The sequence below is a fragment of the Medicago truncatula genome, chromosome 3 (genome assembly GCF_003473485.1).
Source record: "Medicago truncatula cultivar Jemalong A17 chromosome 3, MtrunA17r5.0-ANR, whole genome shotgun sequence".
Lineage (NCBI taxonomy): Eukaryota > Viridiplantae > Streptophyta > Magnoliopsida > Fabales > Fabaceae > Medicago > Medicago truncatula.
In genome coordinates, this window is record NC_053044.1 from 37,593,765 (window position 1) to 37,609,511 (window position 15,747).

At 34.3% G+C, this 15,747-nt stretch overlaps 2 protein-coding genes across 2 annotated transcripts; one reads left to right on the forward strand and one right to left on the reverse strand.

Annotated features, from left to right (window-relative positions):
* The first annotated feature begins 1,775 nt into the window (after positions 1-1,775).
* On the forward strand, positions 1,776-4,679 carry LOC25489499 (ubiquitin-like-specific protease 1C). Its single transcript, XM_024778318.2, has 8 exons — positions 1,776-1,909; positions 2,411-2,530; positions 3,129-3,369; positions 3,473-3,640; positions 3,751-3,882; positions 3,977-4,058; positions 4,141-4,251; positions 4,338-4,679. Coding segments are annotated over exons 1-8 (918 nt in total). The 5' UTR covers positions 1,776-1,908; the 3' UTR covers positions 4,401-4,679.
* Positions 4,680-5,691: 1,012 nt separating this feature from the next.
* Positions 5,692-15,033, reverse strand: LOC25489500 (telomere length regulation protein TEL2 homolog). The gene is made up of 13 exons (XM_013605491.3): positions 14,752-15,033; positions 14,634-14,662; positions 14,374-14,476; positions 13,308-13,479; positions 12,947-13,132; positions 12,620-12,780; positions 10,876-11,152; positions 9,829-10,037; positions 9,344-9,442; positions 7,770-8,299; positions 6,696-7,465; positions 6,270-6,468; positions 5,692-6,049 (listed from the first exon to the last, which is right to left on the reverse strand). The coding sequence occupies exons 1-13, from the start codon at positions 14,900-14,902 to the stop codon at positions 5,900-5,902; spliced, it is 3,036 nt and encodes a 1,011-aa protein (XP_013460945.1). The 5' UTR covers positions 14,903-15,033; the 3' UTR covers positions 5,692-5,899.
* Positions 15,034-15,747: the final 714 nt, after the last annotated feature.

A 15,747-nucleotide genomic window follows, 5' to 3' on the forward strand; every position in this document is an offset into this window, starting at 1 on the left:
CTAAAATTTTAAGAAATCTCTTTTGAATTGCCATGATGAAATAGATAAGGGAAGATGAAGAAAAATAAAAATAAAGTTAGGTGATGATGGTTTATTAGATTCATTAAAGACTATTATGATAGTATATCAATGGACTAATATCACAATATTAATAAGGGGCATGTTAATCGGTGTTCCTGGAGCACTGGTTAAGGTAAAAAAATAAAAAATAAAATTGAAAAATACACTTTATTGACTTTTAAGGGATTGACAATAATTTCTAACGCACTACATACTATATTTGCTTCTTAACCGATGCATGGGGCACTGTTGAACATTTTCCTATTAATAAAATATTTTTTTAAGAAACTAAATTAACCCACTTAAATTATTGACACAGAGAGAATCGAACCTCAGACCTTGATAAGGAGCATACTACCAGATTCTAAGTTAATACCATTGGGTCAACCCAAGTGGGTTTATTAATAAAATATTTTAACGTTAATGTTAGAAACTATTTTAATTAAGGCTTCATTACACTTTTTGTTCTACCATTTTGACCAACTCACGAAAATGGTTCTATCTTTTTTAAATTGAACAAAATCGTCATTAAACTATATGTTTTTTGCAGTTTTAGTCATATCTCCTATTTCCAGCTCCAGAAACGCACAAAAATGACATTTTTAGTCCAACCACCTATGCTCAACCATGAAATAAACAAAGAATAAAACATGTGGGTACAAGGAATCTACTTTGTTCGGCACACTAACCAAGAAAAACCCTAATTTCCGAGACATGTTACATGCCTGAAACATGTCTTAGAAATTAGGGTTTTTCTTGGTTAGTGTGCCGAACAAAGTAGATTCCTTGTACCCACATGTTTTATTCTTTGTTTATTTCATGGTTGAGCATAGGTGGTTGGACTAAAACTGTCATTTCTGTGCGTTTCTGAAGTTGGAAATAAGGAGATGGGACTAAAACTGCAAAAAAAACATATAGTTTAGGGACGATTTTGTTCGATTTAAAAGAGGGAGGACCAACTTCGTAAGTTGGTCAAAATGCAAGGACCAAAAGTGTAATCAAATCTTTGATTAATGCATACCTAGAGACAATTTTAAAATGACCGTTTGTCTCTGTGTTTTATAGTACTATCATTTACTATAGGGATAATGATCATTTTAGTCTCTAAATATGTAAGAAGTAGTCATAATAATCGTTCAGTGTATCAAAATTTCAAAATAGTTTTTGATTATGCAATAGTCCTTGATGTTGAATAGTTCTTTAATCTTGACAATAACTCCTCTGACAATAAGTACTCCTTCCGTCTCAAATTATAAGCAAAAAATTCTCATTTTCTTTGCCCAAAATATAAACAAAAAAGATCAACTTTTATGTTATTTCAAAAAAATCATCTTTTCAAAAGTAAAATTAAATTAAATGTAAATTGCATTGAATTTGTTCTGCTTTCTATTCTCTTCATAATCATTAACCAATAAGAATTGTTTTTACATCTTTCCATAAAACTTATTACAAGAATAAAACAAAAAACTATACCTTAAACTACTATGTTTTTGTTTTCTTAATAAGGGAGTAAGCATTTATATCGATTGATATGTCAAAAAAAATGTATATTGAAAAATTGATAGGATAATTATTAACGAAATACGATAGACTATTTTGATTAAGGAAGTGCACAGTGAAAAACTATTTTCAAATTTCGATGTATGATTTTTTTTTTTTGTCAAAAAAAAAAAAAAGAGTATATATATTAGAACAAGCTATTTTCCCTTGTGGTAATGTGAGAAGCAAATTGATTGGAGTGGCAGAAGAGCACTGAACTCAACATTCCAAAACACCATAGAATTTCGTCACAGCAGAAATCCACCGAGATTCTCCAGTCGGTCGCTCAAGTAACGCGATTCTCAACACAGTAAGCCTTCACCTTTAAATTTTACTTCATATTCCATTGCTGTTTGTGTCATGATGATGATGCTAGTTTCTCACGCTACTTACTTTTTCTGCCTTCAATCTCATGTGTAATTTATAGGGTTCTCTGATTCTCTAGCATTTTATTCCTTTTGATGAAAATAGTGGAGGAGGTGGACAAAAAAAAGTAAATCTTTGAAGCAACACGATGATAGACGTGTGATAGAACACATGATTAAAATACAAATAGTAGTATACTATTTTTTATTATAATTTATTTTTTCCTAAGCATGTTTTTACAACAACAATGGTAGTAATTCACTTGGAAAATATTTTTTAAAATGTTTTATGTCAACGTACCTGCACCTTAATTTTTTAAAATTTGATGTATTTCGTACCGGGTACCTACACGCACCTATGAGTCATTGCTCATAAGTGTTTATTGAGAAGCTATTTCAAACTGGGCATTGATATTGTTGATTATGCCTGTCATTGTTCCTATCAGTGGACTTTAGGAATCAGGAAAGAGAAACCAGCTCAGGATGTGTGTCCAATATTGTTTATTCCCGTCAAAGAAAGAAGAAAATCGAGACCACAAGAGAGGTGATAGAAATTGGCCCTAAAGGTTAGTTTTTTCTTTTTTTTTATCCTCATACATGATACACTCTTGCCTTCGTTTATTCAATTTACGGGAGATTCCATTGTTGTTTGTGTGAAAATAATAGCTTTGTTGCATATATAATAGTATAAACCTACTTTTTGTGCCTTATATAGAATTTTTACACAACACAGAAATTTGCTTTCTGTGTAAAAAAAGTAAATCAAGCTGTGTCCCCGTATTTATATCTGCAATTTATTCAAAACACTGATATTGCGTCTACAAACATCATAGGTCTAATTTGTGAATTGTAATTTGTGTTTGCTATTAACATAGAAAGCTTCCCAATTAAAGTAAGTTTACGGTTTTCCACTTGCAAAAAATAGTTATAAGATTATAGGTGTTTATGTAAAGTTAATTGAGAGAGCTTGTGAAAAAGTAGCAATGCATGAACTGATTTCAACTTATGCTACAAGCTATTGTTTAAAAAACTAATAGTTATTATAAGATTCTTGAGTTTTGCTTTTTCCACAGTGTTTTTTGAGAAGTTCAATAAAATCTGGATATTGATATCTATTGGTAGCCAATCAGAGAAGTTGATTATGTCTGTCACTGTTCTTATCAGTCGATTTTGCGAATCAGGAAGGAGAAATTGACTCAAGACATGGAACCAAGATTGCTGCTGATGCTCATCACAAAAACAAAACCAAGACTGTAAAAGATGTGACAGGAAGTGTTAGTTCGATTTTTTCATTCCCCGTTCCTCGGGGACCGCGAACAAAAATCAAGAGAAAATTCAAAGGCAACAAAACTCTTGCTAGATCCAAGGAAGAGCTAAACAGTGAAGTCTTTGATAATTACTTAGCGTGAGTTACATTAATGATTCACAGTTCAATGATTTGTGATGGAAAAGGAGCAACATCAAAATCATGTGTTTGTTTCTAAATATAAATGTTATTTATCTGACAGGAAAGTATGGGAGAGTTTCTCAGAAGATAGGAAGAGGTCGTTTGCATACATGGACGGCTTATGGTTTAGCCTTTACAGGGGTGCTTCGTACAAAGATAAGGTGCTGAGTTGGATTGATAAAAAAAACATTTTCACAAAGGCATATGTTTTTGTTCCTATAGTCTTATGGTAAACACGTTCAATTCCCTTTATTGATTAAATATTCAATTCCCTTTAATAACAAGAACCATTTTATTTGTTAAATGTCAATCTTATCCTTTGAAATCACAATTTTGTAGGGGTCATTGGAACCTTCTGATCTTCTGCCATTTTGATGAGAACTTGCAATCCGCTACTGGATCACGTTGTATGTTGTTGCTGGATTCTCTTGAAAAGATCGGTCCAAGGCGGCTTGAACCGGACATAAGAAAGTGTGCTTTGTTCAACTATATTTACTTATTTTGATCAGACATTTTTGCCCTGTCAGAGCATTTGCAATTTACCAGCTTTTATCTTCATTTTCAGATTTGTACAAGACATTTATAAAGTCGGGAACAGGCCAGAGACCAAGGATCTTATATCTCGAATTCCACTTTTAGTGCCCAAGGTAATAACGATCCCTTTTACAATTTTCATGCCCAATGTAATCAAATCACCAATGGTTAAAAGAAAACCAATCTATATTGCAGGTGCCACAACAAAAAGACGACACTGATTGTGGGAACTTTGTCCTCTATTTCATTAAATTGTTTTTGGAATTCGCACCTGAGAATTTTAGCATGGAGGGGTACCCTTACTTTGTAAGTTTTCTCTTTAGCCGTTCTTGAAAATTATTAATCAAATCGCACATTATGATTTAGTTTTGTTTGGCATTGGAATGATGCAGATGAAAAAAGACTGGTTTACCTTCGAAGACCTGGATAGGTTTTGTGAGAATTTGGTTCGTTGAACTGGATATCCCCAACATACTTCACTGTTGATTATTTTATTTTACATACATGGTAAGGGGGAATTTGTTCATATAGAAGGCAGACATATCCAGTTGATTTGTCCTGAAGAGAGGACAACTATCATAAGTATGTAATTCAACTTTATGGGAATTTCATTAGAGCGGATGAAATTTGATGTTTACAGTAGTAATTGCTAGTTGGTTTATAATGATGCAGTTTTTTTTTGTTTTTAACTCGGCTATAATGATGCAGTTGTTGACACTATTATGTTGTGTTCAGATTGATAGAAGCAGTATTTTCAGCTCTATGATATAAATTAACACATCGCACATGTGTGTTCATTGACGATATCATGAAATCAGAATGAGTTTTAACACTGAAAATTATTTGTTACCATGTAAGATGCTTCACCGAGTTTAAGATCATACATGTATCCGTGCACAAAAATCCAAAAACCTATTCTGTGATTTGGAAATTTAGTCGCATAATTCACAATGAAGTTTGAAATATAAATAAGAAAATGTATGCGACAAACAAGTATCACATGTCTTGATTTTTCATGAACTTCATTCTATTATATTATTTTCCAAAGAAATTTTGGATTTCACTAACGCATTGCCTAGCAAGCATAATACAGATTCACTATGCCACATATTGGTGATATATATGACAATTATGAAAGGAGAAAGTTTGAGGTTGGTGATTGCTTCACAACATTACATGCACAACTAAAAAGTAAAAACAATACACAGAAAAGGGGGATTTTAGAATACTCAATTTTGAATGTACTGGACTTTAATAAATTCAAATCTGAGTTCTTAAGATTCCTTTTTTTCTTAAATAAAAATAAAAAAAGTCAGAAAGATTTTAGAATCGAGGTCATTTAAAAAAATATGACAATTTGAATTTTTTGGAATACCAGAAAACTCAAAATTGTAGTTCTCCAAAAAATTATTGCCAGCATTGTTTAATGATTGACATAAGATAGATGCTTCTTGGTATGTTCTAAAATAAAAAAGAACATTCCGAGGACACCCAAATCCAAGAAATATAAATTAAGTTGATAAAATGTAAAATTTATTTTGATTGTCATCAAACAAACAAACATTATAAGTGAGACCAAGTTTTTTTAATAAAAATAATACGTGAGACCAAGTTGACTTTTTTTTATATTTGACAAATTATATCAATCAACACAAAAAGCACGGTATCAAACAAGAAATGAAAAATGAAAAACACCTTAAATTAAATAGCAAAAACGTAAGAATGTAATATTAAATTTCGAATGAATTTAGGATAACTATACGAGCATTGGTGTCATATCAATTGTTAAATCTAGATACCTAAAATATACAAATTTCAAAGAAAATAACAAAAAAGGCCTGGATTAAAAGTTAAACAAACAAGGAAATCGAGTAGCAAATAGATGTTCAGCACAATTTCATATTCATATTCTGGACTAAACAAATGAATCCATTCAGAATAGCCAGTAGGATCACTAATTCCCATTTAAGTAGGGAACTTTAATGGTCATTTTGGATGCATCAGAACGAAGAGTAGGGCTTGCCCTGGATGAACTGGCTGATTCCAGAGCTCGGGAGGTTTGAAGAGCCATCTCAGCATGGAGTTGTAAACACGTCATAGCCATCTACAGTGAAACAAAAAAAAATGTAAAATATTTATCCATCCTATCATGATATACATTTAAGTTGCTATAGCTATATTTGTAACTTTGCCACAATTGAATAATTGTAGACCAGTGCAGAAAAAATTAAACCTTTTTGATGACCAAAGTACAAGCAGAGATAATTGAAAAGCTTGTAAGAAAAGATAGAATAGATTCTAAGCTTCAAATTTCCTTTACTTACCGTATAGCATTCTTTATCTGTGTCTGAATCAGCTACATCGAGGGCCCATGTGCGAATCCATTCAAGGCCATTGGAAAGTTCAACATTTCCTTCCAGTAAAGCAGATGATACGTAGGCAGGATGAAGGGCAACCAATGTGCATGCAGCTGCAAAAAGGACAGCTTTTCTCACATATGCTTCCTGGTGATGGCATACCTCTCTGCATGAGTTAAAGTGCAAAGTGAGATGTTTTACTGCATTAGTACACTAGCCACAAAAATGAAGTACCAACAGGAAATATAGACACAAATAATCAATACAACACCAACCTATCAATTTTATCAACACATATTTAGACACACTTGTAAGGGTGATAGTAAGATTTTAGAATATGTCAGTCCTCATAGGGCTTTCAGTTAAATAGACAACTAATGCCTCAACCAATACCTGGATCTTAACATATCCAGAAGGGAAGGAGCCAGCACAGACGCTTCTGGATGCATGGCTGCAGATTTCATACAAACCCCAAGCATATAAATGAGTTTCCCCAAGACAATAAAATCCCTGCCAAGCAAGTCAACACCATGTCTTTTTTTATCATAACCCTCCATGGCAGGAAGCATGAATGCAGCAGCATACATGGGAAACTTGTTATGAGAACACTCCATCAGGTTTTGTTCAGAAGAAGGCGATCTCAGGCTCCAACGGCGTGTTTTCCCTTTCTTCACCTGATTAGGTTTCGAGTGAAGTTCCCTCTCGTAGCTGTTTGACCAATTCAAAAAAGTTCCAGTACCTGAAATCTCTTTCCAGGAACTAGCTCCAGGAGTCCCTGAGCTGCTAGGCAAGAACCAAGGTCGGGTATCTGAAACAACTGATACAAAAGAACCTGTATCGCGTTTGGGTTTCATAATTTTTGAATCAGCAAGCTCCTGAGCTGCTTCTGTCATGACATCCAGTATCATTATTCGTTGACTAATATCTACATTAGGTGAATACAAAAGATTGTGCAGTGTGTCGAGTGATTCAAATGGGCTCATGACTGCCAAGGCAATTAATGCCCTTTGCCTTTTGTCTTCTGTTGATTCTTCTTCTCCATCTAAAGCTATATCACAGCAACGAACCTGAATAAGAGCTCTGGTAAGATCCCTTGCTGCATGTTTTAGTTCATCTGGGGATGCTCTTATGAGCTTTTCAGCCACATCAAGAGCTCTTTCCACCTGCAATAAAAATAAAATAAAAAATAAAAAATATTACAAACCATCAAACTTTCAGCAAAAAAGCAGGATGTCAAGAAACTTGTGCCAAACGTGAGAATGTATTAGGTCGGTCAGGACTACAAATAGGTTTTTCAATAGCTCAGTCTAAACCAGAATATATATAATACTTAATAATGCAGCAATTGTTGAAAATTTAGATAATAGCACATTAAACTTTTACCACGGTACAACAAATTGCATTTAGTGTAGGTAAGGCAGATAATCAAAATGCAACTAAAAGGTGCTCTGAGAGGAAAAGACAAACCCCATCAGCATCGTCCGATTTTCTAAGAGCCGCAACTACATCAGATAACTGTGAAATTGTTTTTTTCAAATCCGAGTCATCATCTGACAAATCATACGGCTGTAAAGATGAATCATCTGAGGAACATGAGTTCTCACTTGCACTATCATCAATATCCTCATCATTAATATCTAATTCAAGATTCAGTGATGCTGGATCAACAATTTCATCAGGATCAAGCACGTTAAAGTCCAATAACTTCTTTTTATCCTTCACACTAATGCCTTTCTCTTTACTGGAAAGGGAATCAGAGCCCCCCTCTGAACCGGAAACTGTAGATATCTGTATTTCCTCAACATCTTTTTTTCTAGAATTTGAAGCAGTAAGTGTCCGTTTCTTGGGGTCAGTGAATCCAAATGCCCAATCTATTGTTTCCCCATTGCAGCTATCATCAAGGTACAAAGGATTTTTTGGATCAATAATTTTAGACAACACCAAAGCAATATTACTAGCCATTTTTCGAACTAACTGATTAGGACTCTCCAACCTACCTGAAACAATCACAAAATGAGATTATGAGTGCTGACTGCTGACTGCTGATCTGCAAGAAGGGGTAACGAACTACGGGTAATCAGATTTATAAAACTACCGAGAGGGAGTGAAATGAATATAAAGATTGACCCCTCAATGAAAAAGGAATTCATCAAAGTAGTCACATTCTTAATACAAATCATTCCATCTTGTTTTACAATATGATATTTTGCTGGTGAATGTATAAGCCAATGACAACAATCCAGAGGTATGGCTTGTTAGATAATATGTTCACATGGAAATTATATTAATAAAAATATATATAGTTAAAAAGAGAAGAGTACAATGGGAAAATATTCCTGGCAATTTAATGAACTTGTTAGATTTTTATTGGAATTTACCATGGGGTACTAGTGAAACCCCTTGAGAAACCAAGGATACTGAGAAAAGGTCCTTAATCCGAAGCATAGAATTCTATATAATTCAACTTCACTTATATTATACAGTGAAAAATTGCTAATTGGGTAGTAGGAATTGTAAGTTAGGGAGCAAAAACCATCATAGGTCATATGCTTTAAAGAATAACCTATTTTGATAGATCTGACATATTAGAGTCAACTGAAAGCAAGACCATAGGAAATAATGCAGCAAAGTTCAAGCGGAACAATTTCTCTATCTGGAAGGCCCCGATGCTTAAGTAGTTTTCTAAAACAGGACGAAAAGGGCATTTGTAAGAGCTTATTTGGGCTTATTTTATTTGTAAGTGTATGAAAATACTTATAAAACTAGTTTATATATACCCGTAAGTTGTTAAACCTATTTTTATAACTCCATGACAACATATAGAAATAGCTTAAACTAAGCCTATGAAAACATCACTCATTTTTTTATTGTATTTGTAGAAACAACTTATGCATAAGCTTTTATGCAATGATTCCTTATTGAATGAGCGCCTAATTTAAGTTATCTACACAAACACTCTTAGACAATAGTTCCTATCCCACAAAGTCCTTCTTGCGATCCTTATTATCAAAGACACCCATAATCAAGTAAGTGATATTTACAGCTAACTCCTTGAAGAATCGAATGCATGGCATCCTTCATCCCATCCAATTCCTTCTTAGACATTGTCTCTAGCGAAAGGCCAAGAGCAGCAGTTATATCTGACATAAATATAGGAAGACCAAATATATGTATCATAGTAATAAAGATGGCATCAGTCTAGAGAATACTAAGTAGAGGAAAGCATGTAAGATTGTTATGGTCATAATGCAGCAATGAACATCAAATTGGAAGGGGGTTACTTGGGTGAGCCATGGCATGACAGTAAAGTAGGCTTTTGACTTGACGATCATGGGCTGGAGGTGTAGAAATAGCCTTTCGACTTACACAGGAAAGGCTACATACATTTGACCCCCCCTTCCACACCCCACAATGATGGTGCCTCATGCACTGGGCCATCCTTTTAATTTAAATTCACATCAGGAAATTACGTATCCTTCGATTCCCACATGTTTTTTCAGTATACCAGAATGATGAAAAAGGATACAAGCTTGTTGCTCAATAGGTGCTGTTTGCACAAATTCTTTCTTAGACCATGTTGCCAGTAGACGTTGGACTATCTTCAAAAGACCAGGACGATTATGTCCTGATATAGACGTACTGGGCGGGCATTCACGGACAGCAAACTGAAGGATCCATTTCAGGCAACTAACAGGGAATACCTTCCAGAGCAGGAACTTGTCAATAAACATGGACCTGGGAGAAGCCATAAAATAATGCAAGTTAGAGAGGCATAAGCATATACACATCAACACTGGTGTATGACATATCATTACAACTCAATATATAAAAATAAAAAAAATAAAAAAGAGGAATAAACTGCCCATGATGGGGCTGTCCTCCTATATAATCTAAGATGTGAGTATCATAGTGCAACGGCCTAATGACAACAACAATATCCAAGTTAAATAGATTAGTTTCATGGACGAGCACAGAACATTGTTATCATTGGCAACATGATTTTTTTGGCAGGTTTCCTAGATGGGCAGACCCATCTCTTACATTTTTCTAGACCTTTAAATAACAAATGTATTGATACACAAACAAGAGATTATCAAAATATTAAATAGATTAGTTTCATTCAAGTCTGGTGAATATTAGTTCACTTTAAATGTTTCTATTACATAGTAATGCAGCACTGCAGCCCGATGAGTACTGTCCTCTATCAATTTTACATGCCAAGGACATCAAACAAGAAGCTACACCTTCATCACGCACTTTTTGAAGGATATGTACCATGGTATTCAGAACACAAGTCGTTCTTATTATACATCACTGTAAGATTCATACATTGTAGTATGTTCAGATTGCAGGAAGAAAAACGGGGAAACGGTTGTGGGAGGAAAGATAATTAATTGCCAGTGAAGATGAACTCTGCTGTGCTTGTGGTAACTTAAAAAATTTTAATTCATGTTTTTCCCACTAATTCTCTTTCCACGCAACAAAGTTTTGTAAGTTTTCTTCCCCGCAATCCAAATAGAGGATTATTTCAAGATGACCTGTGATTAAAGGAAAAACTAATATTTCCACTCACCTGACAGAAGCCTGAAGCTTGATAGTTCTATGGAAAAACAGCCAAAGGACCCAATATGCTTGAACATCATTTGCTTGTTGACTTGCTAGCTCATGCAAAATCTGCTCAGAGATTTTTTCCATGGTATAAGGATCCCTGATTGATTCCATCATGCTCAACCAAAACATGGCTTCTGGTTTTGACTCAAGCACTTCCTCATTAATAGAATTGTTACTTGATGATAAGCAGCTGTTGACGAGCCTTAGAACTCGAGGTACTAACTCACTTGATAGAAGATCTACAAGAAAATAGATTTGATCAGGAAACAACAATGGCATAGGATAATGAGAGTTATCACTGCTGATCACCGACTCTAGCTTTTACAAAATCACGGTGGCTCCGTGATTTCGGCTAAGTCACCGTGATATCAAACATGAACAGCCTAATGCCACCGTGGTCACAACTCTGTAGCTTTATTATATTATAAATTAATCATAGGATACGAGTAAAAAGACAACCTAATGCTTCCTGTTTCCAAACCAGTGTTCTATATACAGTGAGAGATAGGAGATCCCTGTTCCAACAGAGAAGTCATAAATCTATTAAACACAATTACCTAATCGACTCTGTCTTGAGGATTTTGGGACCTAATTAATTTTTTTTAAAAACATTGTATGTTTTCATTTCTGATTTTCAATTTTAATTATAAAAATGACATCTTGCCTTTGCTATTTGTATTTTAAGTTTTGCAAACAAAACAATGAAAGCTGTTTTCACTTTTTGGTGTACAAAATTTTGAATTAGAAAACAAAGTGAAAACAAGGTGACATTTTTGTAATTAAAATTGAAACCAGTAAACAGAAATAAAAAACAGAAAACAAACATGTCCGTATTTGTTATGAACAATCTAAAGATCATGTGTTGCTTAAAATATTTTGTTGATCCAAGAATCAGAAATCAAGCATGAGTTCTACACTCTTAAAGTAGCACAGAAAACAATTAATATATTCTTCTTTCAAAACCTCTGCACCCAACTTCCAAGAACCATCTAGAAGAGCTGAGGGATTCACATCAGTGTGAAATTATTTACCAAAGATTAATTAAGACTGGAGAGTTGTTTGTTAACTTAGTTTTACATATAAGTCTATGTTCGCCGCTAACTTGTTGGCCAGAACTTGGGAGGTCGCTTTAGGTTCCTTAACCAACCGACATCACACTATGTCTAAGGAAACGAGATATGACCTCCAAGTAGTATCTTTAATATTCAGGTGAATATTCGTGATGTTAAACGCTTTAATAGGTTACAAACTTATAGTGGTCCACAACCATTTGCCATGCACTTATTGCATAATATTCAAAAACTTTAAAAACTTGGCCCTGGTCTCAATTTGACACTGATTCACTAAGATTCAGTCTACTTGTGTCATACAGCTCACAAACAATAGTTGCAAATAAGAAACTAAAACGCCTTGAGAAAACTATTACATGTGAGTATGTGACATTTACTTCTTCCACAAACTATTAGCCGAGGACGAGTGACAGAAGGTCCTTTTTTGTTTCCTTCACTGTATACAATAATTCTAACATACTGATTGGTACTTCGAACTTATTTTATATGTACGGAATTTGGTTAACAGAAGATACCATTTACATGAAGGAAATCCAATCTATTTCACAGACGGTAGTTAATTCAAAGCAGTTTAATAATACTAGCTAATTTATGTGGTTAGAAAACCTGTTTCAGTGTCTGAAATTTTCTAGTTACCAGCAGAACCACGGCGACAGATGCGAGAAAACATTTCCCCAATAAACAATAGTGCGCCATTTTTGTCCATTTCATCTGAGGTTTCTATCTTTTCTATCAAAATCACTTCTCTTTCTTCTTCAAGGGAGAGTACTTGGGCAATAATCTGCCTGAAGAATAAACTGAAAATACTGGTGAAGAAAAAACGGGGAGTTTGTATGGAGGAACTCAGTAATATAATAATATAAACTAGATAAATCCTCCCAAGAACATATTAAATCAATGAAAACTGCAAAACCATGTCAATATATGGAACCAATAAACTATCAAAAGGGAGCAAAAGGATACTGTGATGACAATGAAGTTGGGGAGTTCATTCTAGCTTTGTCAGGAATAGATGCAACAATCTGTGCCATTCTAGATATATCTGGTTTCATCTGTTCATCGGTAAAACCTTTCGATTTAGAAAGACCACCAAACTCTCTTGCTATCTGGAGCACTCCATTATTTTCAAGCAGGCACAGTACAAGCAATCTGTCATTAATATTAAAATCTAATAAAGTTATTCTCAATGTCAAGTGAATTTGGACAGTAAAATCGGAACGTATTAAGTGCATGCATGTTGATAACCAGCATTAGAGTAAAAAAGATTTAAAGGCAGATAAAACTGAGTTTGAAGGATAGTACAATATGAACACTCATATCATACCTTTCGGAATTTGAGATGACAACATTAATGTCAAGATCATCACTCCTATTCTGCTTGAGAAAAGGAACCAATATCTGTAACACCTCTGTGATGAATCCGCGAACAAAGAAAACATCATAAACATATTTCTGAGCTGAGAAGGGGAAACAAGCCAGCCAGTTGGAGGCAACATCTGCAGGGAGTTGCATTCCATGTGAGAAAAGCAGGGAAAGCAAAATGCAATATTAATTTTTGAGCAAATAATTTCAAAAGGAAAAAGCAATAGGGGCTAACTCCACACTCGAAAATGGAGCCCTCGAATTTTGCAAGCATGAGGACTACAGTATCAAACCATACTTATACTCACAATAAAACTGTTGTGTTCTGTAAGCAGGGAAAGCAAAATGCAATATTAATTTTTGAGCAAATAATTTCAAAAGGAAAAAGCAATAGGGGCTAACTCCACACTCGAAAATGGAGCCCTCGAATTTTGCAAGCATGAGGACTACAGTATCAAACCATACTTATACTCACAATAAAACTGTTGTGTTCTGTAATTAGGATTTTAATAATTTTTTAATTCGTTTAAATTATTCTATTTGTAACATTTTATAGTTAGGAATCAGCAGAACTTTAGGACCTAACTCAATTCTGCAAAACCAGTTTGTGAGGCGAGAATTGTTCAATATTATTAACACTTAGGACTAAACCCATCCACCCTGTCAACCCAGTGCATTAATGATGTTGTACTGTACCACTGCAATAACGGCAGACAAAGTAAAGCGATAACAGACCACGGATAGCCGAAACTAAAATGTATTTCCAACAGGCATTTTTTGATATTTTTTACAAGTGTGTCACGTGTTATACTTTCGACCAATGTTTTTCATCATTAATATCAGTATTATAACAGCATTCAGATTTTGCAATTTTGTTACAAATTTCAGAAAACATATTCAATCAAACTAAAACTCATGTAATAATTTGTCAGCATTTGCTACCGAAGCAGATATAAACCACCCAAAATACATTTTCATCCTCGTCAAATAAATTACTATAAAGAAGAAGAAAAGGAAAAAAAAATTACCAAGTAACAAGAACCTAGCAAGCGTAGAAAAAGCAGGTCCTTGATAAAAGACACGCCACCAATCATCTCGTTCCTTTGAAGAAGGAACCTTTACAGTTAAAATCTGAACAAAGCAGCAGAAGAAACATGAAATTATGAAGCCGTAGATAATTAAATAAGGCTCTGTTTGGATAAACAACTTAAATTACAACTTATAGCATAAGCGTTGATCATGATAAGCTCTTACTTAAAACAAAAAATAATGAAGTGCGAACACAAACCTGTTCTCTGTAATCGTGACCTACGCTGCCTGCAAAATTGAAGACATTGGTATTATGAAAAATAAAAATAAAAAAATAAAATGAAATTGTTGAGTCCTAGGGTTAAAAAAGCGCGAACCTGAGAGAAGATTAGGGTCGAGTGGGAAAAGAAGAGTGGCGATGGAGTGAAGTGAAGAAATGACATGATCAACGTGCTTGGCGTTCTTTATAGCTGATATTACTTCTGCAACTTTGCTAACTACTCTAGCTTCCAATTCTTTCTTCTCCATTGTTTCAGGTTCAATCGCCTTATATGTTTCAGCCAGGATAAAAGTGATAAGTGACAAAATTGCGTGATTTGACTTACATGTACTTACTTTACTTAGCCATGCCAATGGGGCGGGGTGAGGACGGAAATTACATTCCCTGCTCCATAGCTGATTCTCGTATACTTATCCATTACCATTCTCATATCTAACGGGATGAGAAATTGAATTTCATCCCCGTCCCTGCCCCGTCTCATCCTCGTCCGCATTGAATAACTTTTTTAAATAAAAAATAGAAGTTTTTTTGCAACCCTTACAGAAATGTTGTAATGCATTATCCAACAATATGCTCACTTTAACATTTGTTAGACCGATTGATTTAGTTGCTCATTTCAATATCAATGTTAGTTTTTATAACACGACAATTATCAAACAAAATAATGGCATATCAACACAAAGTAGTTTTCTGCATTTGGGACGGATTTGGGTATGGGTTCGGGGTGGGTACCTATATACCTGTTATCCGTCTCATACCCGTGTTTTAAAATCGGGAAAAACTCAAACTCATACCCAAACCCAATCAAAATGGGGAAAACCCGTCAAATTAGATTTGGTTCGGGTGGTTAACCACATGGATGGGTTTTGTTGCTTGTTAGCTTGCTTGGTTATAAACCTTGAAATAAAGCCCTCGATTTTATGTAAAAATGAGAAAGCTGGATCATAGTTGGGTTTTTATTTTTTTATATCTTCTTATATATTAAAGTTAACAAGTAAGCCCTAATTTTAACCTAAACCCTATTGCATAATTTTACTGTTTTAACCCTAATGTTCACACATAATCTCCTATTTTCATGAACAATCTTCTTATA

Excerpts from the sequence above, each read along its gene's own strand:
- LOC25489500 (XM_013605491.3), bottom strand. The coding sequence starts at position 14,902 with ATGGAGAAGAAAGAATTGGAAGCTAGAGTAGTTAGCAAAGTTGCAGAA. Across the intron at positions 13,133-13,307 it reads GTCATCTCAAATTCCGAAAG|ATTGCTTGTACTGTGCCTGC; the intron begins GTATGATATGAG and ends TATTAATGACAG. Across the intron at positions 7,466-7,769 it reads AATCGGACGATGCTGATGGG|GTGGAAAGAGCTCTTGATGT; the intron begins GTTTGTCTTTTC and ends TTTTTATTGCAG.
- LOC25489499 (XM_024778318.2), top strand. Across the intron at positions 2,531-3,128 it reads GATAGAAATTGGCCCTAAAG|TCGATTTTGCGAATCAGGAA; the intron begins GTTAGTTTTTTC and ends TGTTCTTATCAG. Across the intron at positions 3,641-3,750 it reads TTTGTTCCTATAGTCTTATG|GGGTCATTGGAACCTTCTGA; the intron begins GTAAACACGTTC and ends ACAATTTTGTAG.